General features: G+C 45.8%; 2 protein-coding genes across 3 annotated transcripts; one reads left to right on the top strand and one right to left on the bottom strand.

The window, feature by feature from the left end:
• LOC310815195 (plakophilin-4-like) lies at positions 1–16,004 on the bottom strand. 2 transcript variants are annotated; one of them, XM_083684886.1, is made up of 21 exons: positions 15,804–16,004; positions 15,091–15,260; positions 12,305–12,417; positions 11,755–11,789; positions 11,056–11,184; positions 10,051–10,824; positions 8,381–8,554; positions 7,527–7,704; positions 7,178–7,310; positions 6,429–6,642; positions 5,797–5,983; positions 4,551–4,668; positions 3,889–4,083; positions 3,200–3,373; positions 2,766–2,916; positions 2,284–2,476; positions 1,960–2,044; positions 1,560–1,677; positions 1,308–1,439; positions 981–1,054; positions 1–819 (listed from the first exon to the last, which is right to left on the bottom strand). In XM_083684886.1, exons 2-21 carry the CDS (start codon positions 15,238–15,240, stop codon positions 565–567), a joined length of 3,582 nt encoding a protein of 1,193 aa, XP_083541012.1. In that variant the 5' UTR covers positions 15,241–15,260; positions 15,804–16,004; the 3' UTR covers positions 1–564. The 2 variants fall into 2 exon arrangements, with proteins under 2 accessions (XP_083541012.1, XP_083541013.1); XM_083684887.1 differs by having other exon boundaries at positions 11,056–11,172.
• A 1,576-nt stretch (positions 16,005–17,580) lies between these two features.
• Positions 17,581–19,552, top strand: c1galt1a (core 1 synthase, glycoprotein-N-acetylgalactosamine 3-beta-galactosyltransferase 1a; the record flags this gene model as incomplete). Its single annotated transcript, XM_083685056.1, has 3 exons — positions 17,581–17,714; positions 17,973–18,637; positions 19,388–19,552. The coding sequence occupies exons 1-3, from the start codon at positions 17,621–17,623 to the stop codon at positions 19,550–19,552; spliced, it is 924 nt and encodes a 307-aa protein (XP_083541182.1). The 5' UTR covers positions 17,581–17,620.
• Positions 19,553–20,016: the final 464 nt, after the last annotated feature.

Below are 20,016 nucleotides of genomic sequence, written 5' to 3'. Positions count from 1 at the left end.
TGTAACAAGACAGTGTAATACTTTTATTCATCTGTACAAATACTATTAGACATTTCACGGATATGACTTCATGATATATTTTTGGCTAACATCCAGAACAATTAATTCCCTTAATGCATAACCTTTCCTCATTTTACAAATCTCCATTTGATTGGATGTTTACCTCCTATTTGACCCACCTCATCATAAAGCCACCACATACAGCTTCTTACAGCTGAGAAATACTTTGGCTGACATTGTTAAGCACTCCAGAAAACAACTAGGTTTCTCACTCCATTCTGAATAATTGAACATGCACGCACTCACAAACGCACGCACTCACAAACACACGTACGCACAAACGCACGCACGCACACCACACACACACACACACACACACACACACACACACACACACACACACACACACACACACACACACACACACACAAGCACGCATGCATACATGAACACAGACACAGACACACACACACACACACACACGCACACACACACACACACACACACACATACACACAAACACAAATGTTCGCATATAAATGGATGGTTTGTTGAGTAACATGTCTACACCCAGGAGTCAGGAGAGCCGGTGTACTGGTTGGCCCGCTGGGAAGGCCTTCGCGTGGTGGAGTAGAAGTCCACATAATTAGTGGTGGATTTGAGTCTGTGAGATTGGGTGGCATATCTCTCTGTGGAGGTTGAGTGGACAGACTCGTCCTGGTAAGGCTCCTCCTCCCCATAACCCTGTGGCGATGATAGGTACATTCCGTAGGTGTTGTAAGTCTTCCTATCTGGCTCGTCATAGAACAGCTCCGTGTGCTGGTCAGAAAAGAAGTCTTATGAGACAAACACAGACAACTACAACACAAAAAGGACACAAAAAGGCCTGTACTATATATGAGTGGGGACCAAAACAATTAATTTAAATTAGGGGTTTAAACAAATTAAAATCATTAGGGACTATGTTTTTCTAGTCTTACCTGGGATCTTCTGAAGTCCTCTCTTGATGGGGAGGAATAGGACCCGATAAAATATGGTGTTTGTTTTTCTGACCCTAGAACGAAAAAAAACACAACTTCTTGTGAACATAAATACACACACGCAGTATGCACAATGAACCAAAGTCATGTACTGTACAGTACTCTACAGGACCGGTGTCCTCAGTTTGTACAACCAAAAAGTTTCAAACAATATCCAAAAAACATGGAAGTTATCTCTGAATCCAAGATGTTCTCAATTTCAAATCTCAAATGTACTGTTGGTCTGTTGATGAAAAGACCTGTGGGAGGCACAGCGGTGTGATTTACCTGTATATTGTTGTTTATGTAAACTGTTGTCTCCGTAATATGTATCCAGTTGCATAGACGATTGCGCCCTCTGGTAATTGGAGCTGTGTCTTCTTATCCCCAACATTGCTGGCGAGGAAGTTGCACTGCCACCTAAAAAAAAACGTAACGTTAATATGATAATACAGAACTGCATTGTGGTGAAAAAAACTATTCTATCGGGCGGTGGTGCACCAGGGAGTTTTTTTCCTCATGCTGGTTGAGTGAGCTCACCTGATTGGATGACGGGGGACATCTGTAAGGTGCTGGTAGGCAGGGTTGGTTGAGACCTGTACCTGTCCCGCTCCAGTGTGGACACAGGGGTGATGAAATGGACGTGGTTCCATCCGTCCTATGAAATAGGAGCACAGGCTACGAAAACGCCCTCATACCCGGACCAACAAGTAAAGTAACTGTATACCGGATCGTTTACATATCGATATTGTAAGCAACTGTAGAAGACATTACTTTCTGGAGATGTATTGTCACATTGGATTAAAGAATCTGTCATCTGTTTTGCATTAGCCTCACCATCAACACATCTCAATGACATTAGCAAAAGCTAACATGTCAAGTTAGCATACAGAGTAGACACACTGGACTGTGGGTAATGGGCTGTGGAGGGAGTGCTCACCTGTTTGTAGAGGGTGCGCAGGTCCCTGTACTGCCACAGTGTGTTCAGTACCTGAGCTGCAGCCTTCACCACCTTCATAGAATACCTGAGACAAGCAGCAGAGACACACTTATCTGAAACGGTACGGTATGCTCTTTGTTTATATTGCAAACTATCCTACTGCGGCGCATTGCTGCAAATACATCGAAATAATAAGATCACTGTAACGAAATGTGATCATATTATTTAGTTATTATGATAGAATTCAGAATTCGTTATTGCAAAGTTGTATCGTTATAACGGGGTCATATCATGTTACGTTGCAATTCATAAGGCATACGGTACCCCTTTCCTCTGCCCTTGCTGATGTCGACCAGCTTCTCGATGCCGCCTGTATCTGCCAGGGCCTTGGCGTTCTCCATGTTCCTGCTGGTGACCTCATGCAGCGTGCAGCACACAGACGCCACTGTCTCGTCTGACAGCAGGGAGGGGCTGCCCCCCGGGAGGCGGTTCACCAGGTCCCTCATGGCATACTTCCCTGTGTGGGCACAAGGAGGCACTTGGTGACTGTGTGTGTGTGTGTGTGTGTGTGTGTGTGTGTGTGTGTGTGTGTGTGTGTGTGTGTGTGTGTGCGCGAGTACGCATGTGCTCAGCAGATAAAAACACACAAACACAAAAAAACACAAAAAAATATCATCCAAAACACACAATTTGTATCGGTCAATGCCTAAGGTGCTGGTGGCGGCACGGGTGGAGAAAACAGCACCCCGACCGATATGAGTGAGTGACAGCGTCTGTCTGTCTGTCTGTCTGTCTGTCTGTCTGACCTATAAGCTCCTTGTTCCTGCTGTCCAGAGCCATGTTCCTTAGAGCGGTGGCCACAGAGCAGACCACCCGGTCGTTGTCCATCCGTAGGAGCTCCACCAGGATGGGCAGCCCCTTCTCCTTACGCACCGCTGCACGGATGTAGGACGCAAACTGGCCACAAGAACATGAACACGCATATACACACACATGAGTACATACATAGGTACATACACACACACACACACACATAAGGAGAAAGAACCGGTGAGATTCAAAAAGGGGAAGAAATACGCTACAAAGTGACTCATTCTAGATTGATAGTAACACCAAACGGCTGAAGAGGAGGAATATGAGAACCGTTGATGGGGGAGACATCGTCAACAACGCTAATCTCACGAACGTCATTGGGTAAGTAGCCCCAGTTGCCCTCCTCCTCGCGGTGCTACAGACCCACCTTCAGGTTGCCGGCGGAGAGGTTCTGCAGGGAGCCGGCCGACCCCTCCAGGGTGGCAGGGTTAGAGCTCTCAGCCAGCAGGCTCAGGTAGGGCTTCACCACGGCAGGGTGCCACAGCATCTCTGCCCCCCCCTGAGACTTGGAGAAGCCTGGGATAGGCCCCACTCCATCCCACTGCCAACACACAACGCACAGACGCACAGACGCACACCCGCGTGAGTGAGGAGGAGCGAGGGGAGAGAAGTCGGTTCAAATGAAATGATCCAATTCAGTTCAATCCAGTTCTTCCTAAGTCTGTGGGCGCAGATTTACGAGTTGGATGGCGCAATTTGGTTATTTTGCTTTTCTACAGTGTGAAAATGTGTGTGTGTGTGTGTGTGTGTGTGTGTCTGCGTGTGTGCGTGAGTATGTGTGTGTGTGAGTGCGTGTGTGCGTGAGTATGTGTGTGTGTGACTGTGTGTGTGTGTGTGAGCGTGTGTGTGTGTGTGTCTGTGTGTGAGTGTGTGCGTGTGAGCGTGTGTGTGTGTGTATGTGTGTGTGTGCACGTGTGCGTGCGTGTGCATGTGCGCACATGCGTGTGTCTGTGTGTGTGTATACTGGTAGGAGGGTTACAGATTGCACCTTTAAAACAAAGACGATCCTTAGCTGGCTCCTCTACCGTTCTGGGGATGAGGCTGTGCTCCTCCTACCTTGTCATCCAGCCACGGCCTCTTCTTCTTCTTCCTCTTCTTGCCCCAGCAGAGGTAGTCGTAGTCCTTACTGGGAGAGCCGTAGCCCAGCAGGGAGTCCACCTCCTGGGGCCCCCCCAGCAGGCGAGAGGAGGGCAGCTCGATCTCCAGACGATAGGAGAGATTCCTCAGCGTGCACACACAGTTCTCCACAATCTGGGGTGGAATCATTTCAACACACACACACACACACACACACACACACACACACACACACACACACACACACACACACACACACAATATGCACGCACGCACACACAATACACACACAAAGGCAGGCGTGCGCGCACACACACGCACACACGCACACGCACACACACACACACACACACACACACCACACACACACACACACACACACACACACACACACACACACTAAAGCATAAGCTCACACACCGAGAGAGAAAACCATACCAGCTTAGAAAGAGAAAAGCTCACCCATATATCAAAATGACCTCATGCTCTAGTTTGAAAAGTAGTGTTGTCTGTGAAACCATTTTTCAACTTCCATTTAATTGCATTTTGAGCGCACGGTGGACAGTCGCCGTGTAGCCTACCCACCTAGCCAATCCATCATAAGACCTGCTCTGAGGGGGGGGGGGTACTGTAGGACCCACCTTACTGTCGAAGTCGGAGGTGCTGACACAGGCTTTGATGACATGGAGCAGAGAGTCCACCAGACCCTCACAACAGCGGAGCTGGCTCCTGGCCTCTTCTCCTGCCGAACTCAGGTTCCTGTACAGTCCACAGAGTCCACAGATCAACAATAATACACAATGCAATACACACACAGCCAAACGCACACACGTACACACGCACACACGCATGGACGCACACACACACACACACACACACACACACACACACACACACACACGACCAGGTACACACACCCAGACGCCACCCTACATAAAAAGCATGTGGGCACATACACACACACACACACACACACACACACACATACACACACACACACACACACACACACACACACACAAACAACATCCCAACGAAAATGAAAGTGTAGCAAAGCTGAGAAGCCTTTGTTAGAATTTCAAATCTACTTTGCCTCAGGCCACATTAGGCTGTCTTGCATAACTTCATCCACAGGGTGGCTCTAAAAACACCTGAACTGTACTGCCTGGATACAGTACAGAAACTGCTCCTCCAATAGAGACCACCGGTCATTCAAGAGAGCAGACAAACGACTGTACATTTCCCTGACGTCAATACAAATGTGCTCTTTATCCAGTTAAATACCCCTAAATGTTGATCCAGGGTCAGTTTGGTGAGTTTAACCATAAATGAATGAACTGGTCAGGATTAGGTCTGAGTATGTTGATAATAAAACAATAGTACCAATCGATTGCATTTATAGATACCCAAAGAGCTCACGTTGTCTGGGGGGGGGATCTCACCTCATCACTACCATGTGTATTGTACAGTAGCACCCACCCGGGAGATGCCGCAGCATCCATTATGCACCAGAAAGCTCACCACACATCAGCTGTCAGTGGTGAGGTGAGGAGGAGAGAATCACAGCATGCTAGAGTCATGATCCTAGATCTGAGTATTGTTTTTGCGACAGATTACGACTCATTGTCTTACGAGAGACAACTCTGTCCACACTGATGGAAAGCAATAGGCTATCGTGCCATCATATCGATTGACTGATATGATGGCACGATATCTCCACAAATGGGGAAATTCTTTAAAAAAAATAATAATAATATCAAGAATCGTTCCACGATTTATAAGACAGGTGGTAGTTCAGGCGAAGCGTCAGAACGGTGACACCTGTGGCGTGACACAACGACATTGAAATCCGAGAGGACAAGGTTCGGTCCTACACGGAGTCCTCACCTCAGACAGCCGGTGGTGTTACGCAGGAGGAGGGACGAGTGGAACTTGAGCTTGAGCTCCTCGCGGTAGGGGCTGCCGCTGCTCCAGCCCGAGTGGGGGATGACCACCGTGTTGGTCAGGGTGGTCAGAGCGTCCCTGATGATGGTCATCTTGACCGCGTCGCAGGAGGACAGGTTCCACAGCACGCCTAACGGACACAGGCACGGACGGAGCAGAAGACAAACGACTTGTAGAGCTGCTGTTAGCCTATCCTATGACCCCTGTCTTGGCTACGCAGAAGATATTAGAAATGTAAGTCAAACAGACTTGTTAAATGAGGCAGAGAGGACAGACATATACGGAGGGAGGTAGAGAGAACAGACAGACCTTTAGAGAGGTAGAGGGAACAGACAGATGTTAAATGAGGCAGAGAACAGACATACTGAGAGAGGTAGAGAGAACACACAGATGTTAAGAGAGGCAGACAAAGAAAGTATCCAGGAAGAGTGACAAGCAGGTCGAAAGTAAGACAGGGACAGGCAGGACATACAAAGGCTGCCAGCCAGCCAGCCGGCCAGCCAGCCAGCCAGCCAGCCAGCCAGCCAGCCAGCCAACTGACACCAGAGACACAAACAGACGCCAGAGACACACACCAGTGACCAGCTCCCTGACTTCGTTGTCAGTGGTCTTCCTCAGCAGCCGGAGCAGAGCGGGGACACCCCCTGAGTTCCTCAGGGCCACCTTGTTGTCATCGGTGGCCTTCCCGTAGACCAGGTTCCTGAGAGCTCCGCAGGCACACCTCTGCACCTCCACAGCCTTGTGGTCCAGCAGGTCCACCAGATGCTGGATGCCTCCCAGGTGACACACCTGCAAGGGGAGGGGGGGAGGGACACAGGGTCACATCCACCTGATGTTGACCACAACCAGCTTGGCGTTTTTATTCACTTCATTGACACGACAGAGCCAAGCTGAGCAGAGCTGAGCTGAGTTGTACCATGCTGGCCTAGTTACGCATTCACCAGCCGGAAAGAACAATGTGAAATATTGGAGGTGGCACAGTATGGTTTAGGTCAGCCATCTGGTGTAAAGCCCCATGGTTTGCCAAATGGTGGGTCATGACCCACTGGTAGGTCCCAGCTAACTCCTGACGTTGGTTTTCTCCCCAATACCATGATGACATCATCTGCTTATGCCGCTAGCTTCACCTCACAAGTGAAAAACCTGTAGGTTTCCACGTTGTTGAACACGTTCTTGTTTTGAATCCTTTTCACTGGTATTAGTGTTTTCAAATCCTTTCCTTTCAGGGGTTCAGGGGCATACAGTAGCTGTGTGTTGCTTAGGGAGGTGTGGAGGTGGGGAGGTGTGGAGGTGGGGAGGTGGGGAGCGACCAGGTAGACATTACCTCCACTTTGACAATGTTGTCTCCATAACACAGGTGCTGGAGGTAGGCGGCGGCATTGGCTTGCACCGAGGGGAAGTGATGCTGCAGCATGTGGATCACCTCCTGAAGCTCCGGGTCACGCCACGCAAACTCCCTGGAGAAGGAGGGAGAGAGAGAGAGAGAGAGAGGAGAGGAGAGGAGGAGGGAGACATAGTTGAAAGGAAAAGAGATACAACTATTCCTGCTGCAGCTTGAACTCTCTGTGCAGCGCAGCCAATTAGTGTGTGTGTGTGTGTGTGTGTGTGTGTGTGTGTGTGTGTGTGTGTGTGTGTGTGTGTGTGTGTGTGTGTGTGTCTGTGTGTGTGTGTACCTGGGGTCCTTGTGCATGCTGTCGATGGAGGGGGATCTGGTGTAGGATAGCTCAGTGGGCCCCTGCTGGGAGACCCTGTAGGGGTCCACGTACAAGCCTGTGGAGTTTAGCCCATAGCTGCTTCTTTGGTACGCCAGGGTGCTGCAATGGCTTGTGGTCCTTTGAAGGTTCCCCACACCTGGTGGTAAAATAAATAAATAATACCTTCCTCAGGACGACACACACAGGGAGTCTGGGAAATGGAGAATGCCAAAAACAGGAGGAGAGAGATAAAGTAGGGAATCAGGGAATACCAAGATACTGGTATCGAGCAATCGGGTATCTTAGCAATGCCCAGATACCCCAAACCGATACTAAAACACACTTTTGCAGAGCGAGGCGCACTGATTTACCTGAAAGCAGTAGCTTACAAAAAAACATGACTCTTGTCACTAAGTGTTTTTATCTGGCAAGATAGCTAGCAACGACTAGCGATTATGCTCACATGAGCACATTCCTAAGCATTACTATGCTAGTAACAGAGTAGCTTGCTAGCAAGAGGTGATAAAATACATTTAGAGAGTGTTTATTGAATACAAAATATTGATCTATATTTGTGTAACTGTAGTAGAAGACATCCTTGTTGTGAATGTTCTGTTTGTCCAGCCCCTGTTAATTTGATTGGTTTCTTGGCCAGAAGTCCTTTCCAAAAGTACTCGTATTGGTACTCGGTATCGGAAAGTACCCAAACTGAGTACTCGGTCAGAAAAAAATGGTAGACAAAGACAAAGAGATGATAATTTCTTCACTAACACTCCAGTAACGACTATGGCCTAGGGGTTGTTGTTTGTACCAGCTGGCCTCAAGCGCAGTACCTGTGGCTGCCCTGTAGATGACGCTCTGTGAGCCGCCGTGGGTGGGGCTGTGGTACAGGGGGCTGTGGAAGGCTCTGTCGTCGTAGACGGGCGTGATGTGACACTCGGGCGACATGGCTGCCCTCAACTCCTGGTCCAGCTGGCTGTGGTGGCTGGCGTAGGAGCTGTGCAGACCTGGGTGGGCACACACAGTTGGGTTGTTGACATTCTGTACATTCTCCCACTCCCAGTGGATTAAACCTCCTCCTAGACTAAAAAACCCCCATCTTAAATGGCCAGCGGCACTATGCCTCAATCCCAAATGAATAGGAAAGATAGGCAATGTCTTATAACATCCCATACATACCAACAATACCAATACAGTAGAGGCGTATTATGAATGAGTGGCTTATACAACAAGGCTATCTGGGTCACTAGGACAGGCTAAGTGCTTCGATGCAGGAAGGACCAACACATCTATGTCACAGCAATATCATATCAGCAATACTGAGGATCTTGTATTTAGTATAGGACGATACAAATCAAAATATAATCAAAAAAGCAACGGACCATTACAACATAGCCGCATCCCCTCGGGGTAAACACAAAAAGACTTAGCACATTCATTATGCTCAAAGAGCCTCTGTCTGCAATATGACGCATGTCCCTCTGACTGGAAATGTATGCAACGTGTTGTATCTTGTGTTGTATGTTGTGTTGTATGTTGTGTTGTATGTTGTGTTGTATCTTGTGTTGTATCTTGTGTTGTATGTTGTGTTGTATCTTGTGTTGTATGTTGTGTTGTATGTTGTGTTGTATGTTGCGTTGTATGTTGCGTTGTGCTCGGTATAGACTCATGCCTGTGGTTGCTTATTGTGATGCGAGACACATTGACCCAAGGAATTTACAATAAAATACACAACTTTGTGAAAAAACAATAGAAGGCAGCCTTTTTTGAATAACAATGTTATTAGTAAACTCAATGCAAAGAAATCAGAAGAAGAAATTCTTTGTAGTGGCAAAGAACCACTTCCAACCCGGCCGGATCCTTATCAGACAACGTTGATGATCTGTATCATGGCTTTGCATTGAGCTTTGTGAAATGTGTAATGTGTGTAATTGATCTAAAAAGGCTGTCTATTTCTTGTCTATTTCTTGTCTATTTCTTGTCTATTTCTTGTCTATTTGTGAGCGTCTCTGCTGCAGGGAACAAACAGGGAGAGGAGAAAGCAACCCCATTTTCTCCTGTTTGTCTGTCAGACAGAGTTTTAGAGTGCTGTGAAATGTCTTTGTGATCTAAAAACGAAAAAAAGAGCTGTGCAGGTAAATGGAATAACAACCTGTCAGTAACCAAACAACAAACAACAACTATTCTGAGCTTTAGAATCGCAAGAAAAAGTCTATTGACAACACAGACATTTGGAGGGAAACATAACAAGTAGGGCTGGGTATTGGCAAAGACCTCACGGTACGATACGTATCATGATACATGGGTCACGATGCGATACATTGTGATACAACACATATGGTGATGCATTGCGATACTCTCCAGTACTCTTTCAGTAATATATTTAGTGAAAATCTGAAATTCAGGGAACACATTTCGTAAGGAGTGTGTGTGTGTGTGTGTGTGTGTGTGTGTGTGTGTGTGTGAGTGTGTTTGTGTGTGTGTGTGTTTGACAGACCCTGACCTGTGAGGCTGTCCGGGCGAGGCAGGGCGGTCCTCTCGTAGAGGCCGTAGGGCTCGTGGCCGTACGGGAGTGGCTGTGTCTGGCGTGGCAGCGTGGAGCCGTAGTGCTGCTGGGGCACAGCGACCATACAGGAGCGCAGGGGCGACGTGGACAACCCCCTCCCTTCCACCAGAGACAGAGAGGACCCCAGGCGCCCCGAGACGCCGCCACTGCCCACCGCCTGGCACGGAGGCGAGGTGGCGTGGGAGGCGCTGCCCAGGCGGGGGCTGCTGCGGAGGCCGTTGGAGGGGGAGCCGTTCCTCTGGGTGGGGGAGAAGGGCGAGCTGGCACGGGACTGGGAGGAGGCGGTGGCGGGGGGCGGCGGGGGGGAGGAGGAGGAGGAAGAGGGGGGCATGCTGGTCCCGGGGAATATGCTAGCCAGGGGGCGGGGCTCGGAGAGGATGGGCGAGCCGTAGGCGCTGCCGCCCTGGGAGGTGCGCAGGGAGACGCGGGAGGGGGACACGGGGCCCACCATTGCCGCGCACGCCGCGGGAGACTGGCTCCGGGAGGGTATGGAGCCTATCCTCCTCATCACCCGGCCTGATGCCGAAGCCTGGCCCTCTGCCCTGGGGCTCCTGGTGAGGCCGGGGCTGGCGCCGGCCCTGGGCCCCGGGCTGGAGACCTGAGGCCGCGGCTCCGAGCGCACCACGTTCTGACTGCTGTAGTAGCCAACGCTACTGTCTTGGTAGCCACTGTCCGAGTATGAGGTCATATGGAGCGAATGACCCCCAGACCCTGTGAGGGCGAAGGGGAGGAGACAGGGAAGGGGGGAGGAGAGAGGGAGGTGAGGAGGGGGGAGGGGAGAGGGAGGTCAAGGGTATTCAGGTGAGTTGCGGGAGGCAGAGGACAGAAAAAAAGGATGTTTTTCATAATTTGGCTCAATGTCCTGCTCATGTTTGAATGACGTCTGGATCTGTAGGGCTTCAGCACTGTACAGTGATTGAACATATAAGGAAATAGACGTACCCTCACTGTCATGCAGGGACGCTCTCTCTGGCTCAGGGGGGTAGAGACCCTGTCCACGTCTGAAAAGGCGAGAGGGGGACTGAGACCTCCCCATTCCACCAGGCTGGAGTTCTCCTGCTGCAGATGCATCTAACACAAACACACACACACACACACACACACACACACACACACACACACACACACACACACACACACACACACACAGAAAATAGAAAAAAGAAAATGGCTTCATGTACATTACAGACATTTCTGTTCCACTTTTGAAAAAATGCTTCCTGGTTTGGCTCTTGGCTGTAGTTAATTAGCCCTGGGAGTTTTAATTGCATGTTTTGCTACCTCAGATACTGTGTAGTCAGCATCATTATCTTTTTTTGAAAAGCCACTTCACTATGCTGTACTCCAATTTGGCATACTCTTTCCACTGTTTGGCCATTTATCACTGGTTGAAGGTCCCCTGATCATCTCTGAAAATCAACCACCAATTCTTTCATTTCCCCAAGCATCTCATATTTGGTATGTTAACATCATTGTCAAAGCATGAATGACCATTGCGGTCCATACAGTGTTACGCCTTATGGTCAAACCCGTTGGTTCAGCAGTTGATACTGTATCCTTGAGAACTGAAAGACTTGTGCTACCTTGGACTACTCCTGTGGATGTTTTTACATTAGGATTTCAATATGGAAGACACTGTACCTGCTGTTATCCAGGCGAAGGACTTCTCTGACGAGCTAAAAGAGAGGAGGAGAAGAGAGAGAGAAAGGTAGATCGTTGGTTTCCAAATGCAGCCCACACATAGCATTGTGAACAGGAGACTGACATAAAAACACACGGAAGCATCATTGATATAACCATGGAAAAATGTGTTTCATATGAATAAAAAGTATACGGAAAAACAGCCTTGACTGCATTCAAACATTGCTGACAGTAAGTATTCGACACATTCTGCATTCTTCTGATAACATGTCCCTCTTTATCTTGTATTTTGTATCTTGAAATTCCTCATTCAGGCGACAAGCCTTTTTCTTTATTCCTCAAGAGAAGCCAGGCCATCTATTCAGATGCGCTCTGTGCCATGCACCGATGAACAGCTATATGCAGTTTGTGAGTGGATGTGAGTGATTGGTGAGCCTAGATAAAGGCATTACTCGAGCTCCAGTGCAGGAGGCATGCTCATCACAGCAACAGGGGATGTGTTCTCAGTCGCTGTGTGTGTGTGTGTGTGTGTGTGTGTGTGTGTGTGTACCTGCTACTGTCACCTCCCGGCGACTCAGCTCCCAACATGCACCTCTCCAGCTGACTGGCCACAATCTGCCTCTCCTCCTCCAGTTCCCTGGTCAGACGCTCGAACTGGAGCTCCTATGGCAACAGGGAAGAGACAACAAGGTACGCTAACTACTGTGTTCTGTTGTACACGCACCAATTTGAGTAAAGGAGAGAGACTAGATTTTCTTTTCCAGAGAAACTAGGCGATCAAGGCATTTGCTTGTTAGGCTAACTGTATGCACCACCAAACAAGATGCATCCATTTGAATCGAGTTTTCCATCAAGCCGTTAAACACTTGATCATTTTACAGCCCTGCAGATTTGTCAATGACAGACTCGAGGTACACAGGCTTGGGTATATTCATGTGCATCACATTCACAATTCCAAGACATGTGAGGGACTCCAAATGTGTCTACAAGCAACAATTACTAGATTTTGACCACAGAAAGACAGCAAAGAAATGACTATCAAGCCTTCACTTTTTTGTATTTCAATGATTGATGAGAGAATTGATTATGAGAGAATCCTCACCACGGGGAAATCGGAGGACGGACTCATTGTAATGCATGGAACGGAATGAGGTGTTTGATATCATTTCTCTTTCCATTCCATGCATTACTGCTCCTCAGATCTGGTATTTCAGCCTGTTCAACCTAACCTGACTGTTTGAATGTGGAATGAGTGGATGTGTTTGAGATCATCTACAATGCAGTTGCATTGCACGCATCAACCAATGGTTTTGGCTGATCTTAACACCAACACCAGGCGTTTTGAGATTTGGCAAGTGACTGCAGTGTAGTCAGCCTGGAAGGTGCCCAAAGCTATTTATTCTTCCAAGTCCATCTCTGTGTCTTCAAAGTGAGGCCAGCTTTCTCACTAAATGATAAAGACATGATCCAAATATGACTCTAACAAAAGAGGCTTTGTGGTATTTGGGTCAGCACTACCCATGTCACGATAAGTGCATCTAAAGATTTTGGCATTTCATCGCAACAGGGTCATGTGTACCATATATTAAAGTGAATATACAGTAGGCCTATTATGTAAACTGAAGTAAAGTGAGGGGACATTGAGAGTGTACATGGGGTGAAACCATCTAGAGAAACCAGATAGTCATACAGTACGGTAGATAGCATATACACTCACTGAACACTTTATTAGGAACACTATACTAATACTGGGTAGGAAACATTCCTTTGAGATTCTGGTCCATGATGACATGATTGCATCACGCAATTCCTGCAGATTTTTCAGGTGCACTTTCAAGCTGTGAATCTCCCGTTCTACCACATCCCAAAGGTGTTCTATTGGATTCAGATCCGGTGACTGGGAAGGTCACTGAAGAACACTGAACTCATTTATGTTCATGAAACTCATTTGTGACTACTTTTGCTTTGTGACATGGTGCATTATCATGCTGGAAGTAGCCATTCGAAGATGGGTAAATTGTGGCCATGAAGGGATGCACATGGTCAGCAACAATACTCAAATAGGCTGTGGCATTCAAGTGATGATTGATTGGTATTAACGGGCCCAAAGTGTGCCAAGAAAACATTCCCCACACCATTCCACCACCTCCATCAGAGAAGGTGTTCCTAATAAAGTGTTCAGTGAGTGTATATACGCAACCATAGACATATTGAGATCAATGAATGAAACTGGTATAGGGCCACGTAGTCTTAGCCATGTTGAGACATCACAAGTGGCAGTCACCAGCATTACTGCAGTGCCTCTCTGTATGAGGCCCTGCCAGTCCAATGCCAAGCAGTGCCAGCCTACGTCTTGTACCAGCTGTACACTATTGTGGAAGGGGCCACTGTCTGCTCATTGTCTGGGGTCACAAAGCCTCTCTTGTATGTCGAGTGAAAGAGGCACATCCCAAAGATGACACATTGACTTCAGGTAGAATATAGGCCACAACAACAGTCCAACACAAAACATACAGTAGTAGGCCTACAACCCACAGAATTAGTGTGTTCCACCACATCACACACACACACACACACGCACGCACGCACGCACGCACGCACGCACACACACACACACACACACACACACACACACACACACACACACACTCACACACACACACACACACCATACGGCCAAACAACAAAATAAATATGAGCACAAACACTGACAGCTGTTAAACAGCGCATTAGGGACCTCAAATACGCGGATGAAGCCTCACAGAGTGTTGTAACTGGATTGAGCCAGCCTTGCCACTCTGACATCAGCAGGCCCTGCGGTTTAACTCCTCCAGATTAGGCTAGAGATAGACCATTCCAGGAAAACCAGTTGGACAGTCACAACAGCAGAGGTATCATCCATGTTGGAACCAAACATTCCACTCTAATAGAATGTAGCCTACAGAACTAGAATATCTGGTGCTTTTGCATCAGGTTTCAGCTAGTTCTGTAAATGTCACCTCTGCTGTTGGTTTCACAAGACAAAAGTTTAACTGTTGGCTTTAGGAGTCGCAAGCTGAGAGGACTTCATGGTCCCATGTGAACTCGTCCCAACAAAAATCCAACCCTGCTCCATAAGATTGCTACATGGCATGATAGGCCTACTCATACAAGGATGTATGGTCAGAGATTTAGGGTTAGGGTTAGCCATTTCAAAGGCTAATAATGTAACATCTGATATTATTCTTGACATGATACATTTGCTGACACTGCAACATCAGAGTTTAGATGGGAGAGAATGACACCCTAAAGAGAACAGGGAAAGGGCGAGAGAAAAGGAGCAGGTAGATGCTGTACCTGCTCTTTGACGGAGGCTAAGAGGTTGGTGGTGTTGGTGGTGGTGGTGTCAGGCTCTAAACTGTGTCCGCTGGGTCCCTCTCTGGGTGGCAACGGCCCAGCTTCCCCATCCCCTTCCTCCATCTCTCCCCGCTGCTCCGGGGCTGGCATGATGCTGAGTCCTGTATCCCCTGCAGGAGTTATGCACACAGAGGCTGCATGGTCACACTACCCACAGCAGTCACGCATTGCAGGCGCATGGGAGAAGCTATTCTAGCCACCTACTGTTATTCATGTCAAGTCCATACAGATACACCGCCAACGTGATGTGACAGACTGAGAGAGAGCCAGACACTGCATATTATAGGCTGTTAATGGGAACTGCGATAGACAGCCTTCAGATACATTTCACTGATGTCTGAATGATCCATCTTACATTTTTAGATGTAGATTTTACTTGTCATAACCAGAAACCATGTCTCTTAAAATGTCAGATAATGGATAGCATTAGGTCAGCATTGGTTCAGCTAGTTCGTTCAATAAAAATTGACGGACAGATGTACGATACAGAGGGCAAAACCGACGACACCACATTTACTCACCGTTATAACACGCGTACATTATTAACATTACGAATTGCACTGTGCATAGGTGAACAAGACGAACGTAGATATGAAGAAATGGATTTAATACATGCAATAGTTGCTTATATTACACGAGCTGCAATATCTTACCAGCCAGATGTTGCTGTATTAATCAGGGGTATATCCTATAGGTCGGTTGGGAATCCATTTTCCATACGAGATAGCTACATTTTACAAACTGAATCGTTTTGACGACATAGTCCTCTGTTAATAATGACATTGATAAAATGTCAGATCATTTTCAATCACCGTATCCTCCAAAAATAATGAAGCTACCCACTTGACGTCTACCCTTGACGGAAAACCCTCAAGATGCTGATGATTTCTTACTGCCCTCTAGCGACGCAAACTTCCCTTGGTGGACTGTAAGATCTATTCATGATGAGGTGAAAATGATTTACATCAAATTAAAAGCACCATCATAGAGATTACATGGTTAACAGAGAGTCCCATATAAATCATGAGCTTCAATGAGAAACATATAATTCTGAATGGAAACTCATCACTGGCCATTAACACACTAGCTGTAGGTAAACATACCCATCTTACGGGATCATAGAATATTCTCTGATGCATCACTGAACAATTTACCGTGTCCATCCAGCCATCCTAACCGTCCAGTATATCCTGCTGCTCAACATTCATTTGCTTGTTGATATTGTTTTTCTCTTTGTTTTCTTATTTATTTATTTTTTCTTGTTGGCTATTATTTGTAAAAAATAATTTTAAAAAAAATGGTCAGCTCTTTGTTTCTTTTATTTTCTGTTTGTTGCCCTTTTCTATTGTTTTTATGTTATTGACGAGTGAAATAATCTCATAACGTGGCATAACATCACCATAGAGAATATGTACCTCCCATAACCCAGCCTCAGGCATTTAGGTTTGGACTGGATGCATTGGGGGTGCAAACATGGACAGTTGGAGTGTTACGCACTAAGCAGTTGGAAAGTAAGGATGGGAGGTTTTAGGGCATGTTTCGGGATTGGGCAAAGTTTTTTAGCTTGGTACATCTCAGGGACACTTATGTGTAGCAGTATGATTATCATGGTACCTTCTGGTAGACATGCAGGATTAATGGTAATTATAATAGAAACCTGTGTATTATTATGGTAATTGGTGAAATAAGTATAGCTAGCTAAATCTGCTAAATCCACCAAGTAGGTGGATCCTCTTGAAGACGCTGTTGGACGATAAACAGATTTGTCTTGTTAATCTATATGGTCCAAATTAAAAAGAACATTATTTAATAATACCAAATATACCATAATGGACGTAAATTACGATGTAAAAAATCTCTCTCTGTATATATACTGTACATTTTATATAGATAAAATGTAGATATGTTATATAGATAAAATGTTTTTTATAGATAAAATGTATATGTAATAACTGTTTAAATAAATAAAACAAACAAAGTACTGAATCACCGATGAGAGGGGGTGGTGGCTTAGGGGGAAAAAAAATCCCGTAAATAGGAGGTATGTTGCACCTGCCTTTAAAACCCACCTGTAGCAGCGTTCTCTTAGTTGGTTGTCCTCCAAAGCACTTCTGCGTGGACAGGTAAGATCATTTTTATATATAAAATAATATTATTATAGACTTTTTTGACACTGTAAGATAAGATGCTATATCATGAGAATATCAACAGACTATAATATAATGTTACATCATATTCTTAAAGCAATTGTGTGTAATTACTTGTTTTTTACATGAACAATTTCACTAGTAAACTGATCGTGACAATCATGGATTTTGACAATTTACTTACACATTTTGATTGTCCACCTGCTGCAACTGAACATTCCTGCTTTTTATGTCATTTATAGGTTTAGGTGTGAAAGGAGTAAACGATGTATACAGGCTCGCACATATTCTTTGTGTCTGGACTTTGTGTAGGATTCCTCTCCATGCGAATCTTTGTTTACACAGCACCAACATGGTTCTTAGTGGATGACACCAGTCATGTTGAAATCAGCAAACGAAACATTCACATTCACTCAGGTATGATTTCTGGATAATTTTCGCTTCATGAATCACAGTGTCATATCAGAACCAATCATCAACAAGTACAACAAAGTTACAAAAGCTTCTTCCTCTCGCAATAGTGCGATAAAAATCCAAATTAGGCTTGCTTGTTATCCTGGCGATGCGTGTGTGTCTGTGTGTGTGTGTGTGTGTGTGTGTGTGTGTGTGTGTGTGTGTGTGTGTCTGTGTCTGTGTGTGTGTGGCAATCTTTAAACACTGAACTATTCATTCCAGTTGAGGACAGAAGTGTTGCTGCAAATCTTTCTCAGACGACCCGACTGTTGTGCTGGGTCATGACAGGGCCCAATAACCTGGAGTCCAGAACCAAACACATTCAGGCCACATGGGCCAAGCGCTGCAACAAGGTCCTGTACATGAGCTCAGTGGAAACTGATTTCCCTACAGTGGGACTAAATGTGACGGAGGGAAGGGACCAGCTCTATTGGAAAACCATTAGGGCATTCCAGTACATCTATAAGAACCACCTCAATGACGCAGACTGGTTTCTGAAAGCTGATGACGACACGTTTGTCGTCGTTGACAACCTACGCCACACCTTGTCTAAATACGACACAGAGAAGCCTGTGTACTTGGGGCGAAGGTTTGCCCCTTTCATCCGGCAAGGGTACATGAGCGGGGGTGCGGGCTACGTACTCAGCAAGGAGGCTCTTAGAAGATTTATAGGGGGGTTTGACTCAGGGAAATGTACCCACAATTCGGACATTGAGGATATGGCTTTGGGGACGTGTATGGAGACCATGAAAGTGGAGACGGGCGACTCCAGGGATGTGAAAGGACGGCAAACGTTTCACCCCTTCCCACCACACTATTATCTCATTAAAAGATCACCCAGACCACGGCCCTGGTACCTGCAATACGAGCACTATACCCCAAGAGAAGTAAGCACCTCCCCCCTATTTACTGTAACTTACAGGGAGTCCATTTATATTGCTGTATTCTGGAAGCTCATAACTGTATTGGACCAATTGCTGCAGACTTTGACACCATGAAAGTGTGATGACGTCTGATTAAAACGGCGTAATGTTGTTAACCCCTATAGAAGCCCATACCCAGTTTGCCTGACATGAAAATTATGTAATTATGAAAATTAACGGTGAAAACAATGGAAAGCAACGTGTACTACTTCACATATGAGATTACATTATGTATCTTATCACAATAGAGTCAATGAAGATAAAATAAGATAACACACTTATCTTATTTTATCTTCATTGACTCTATTGTGATAAGATACATAATGTAATCTCATAAGTAAAGTAAACATTTAATTTGGGAAGATGGGTTTGAATTCTGAACAAATTTGAACTTATGTGAAGTAGTACACGTTGCTTTCCATTGTTTTCACCGTTTTAATATTTTACTCATTTAGTTCTGAACTATGTGGATGAGATTCATTTAATAAAGTGTAAGAGGATGGTGTTTGTAGTGGTTAGGTAGGCCTGTTTGGCTTTTTTAATTAATTATTATTATTATTTTAATCTACACTGCCATACCACTTAGAATGCATCACCAATCTGCTTCATTCTATGGTGTGCTATCAGCCATTGATTGATAACGTGGAGTCACATTTATGTCTATACATTTTAAATGATCCGTATAATTAATCCTGGCTTTTCTTCTTTCCCCAGGGCCCAGACTGCTGTTCAGATTTCGCAGTATCATTTCACTACATTCACTCTGTGGAAATGTACACGTTGGAGTACTTAACCTACCATCTGCGGCCCTATGGGTACCAGTACAGGTACAATCCTGATATGGTGGCTATCAGTGATAACAATACATTTCAAAGGTAATATCTGTCTTGTACCTGTTAGGCAGGTATCACAGAACAGTCATTCGCTGCACAAGAGAAAGCACTTAATACCTGTACATTCACTAGTCATTCCATACAGTATGCTATAATCACTATGAATTCAGTGGCTGTAGGTGTGTACTGCATCACCGACCACTAATGTCCCTCTGTTTACAGTATGTAACCTTTCTGTACATACCAATATTTTTCTTGAAAGGTGTCGACGATTTATTTTTGTAAGACATGTTCTTATTTATTGAAACAAGTTTATTCTGTTGTGTGAAATACAACGTCTCTGAGTTTGACATTTCCTTCTTTATTGTGTTGTACAATGTTAAACAATAAACAATATATTTACAGTCAAGTGTTCAGTTTCTTTACAACATACAGTATGTAGCAAAGGTTAATATATTTGTGTTAACATCAACCTCTACACACAGTAGAAGTAGCTATGTCTCCTATGGA

This window comes from Argentina silus (genome assembly GCF_951799395.1).
Source record: "Argentina silus genome assembly, chromosome: 14".
Lineage (NCBI taxonomy): Eukaryota > Metazoa > Chordata > Actinopteri > Argentiniformes > Argentinidae > Argentina > Argentina silus.
The sequence above is the reverse complement of the archived record's forward strand: the minus strand, read 5'-3'. Positions and strand labels throughout refer to the sequence as shown.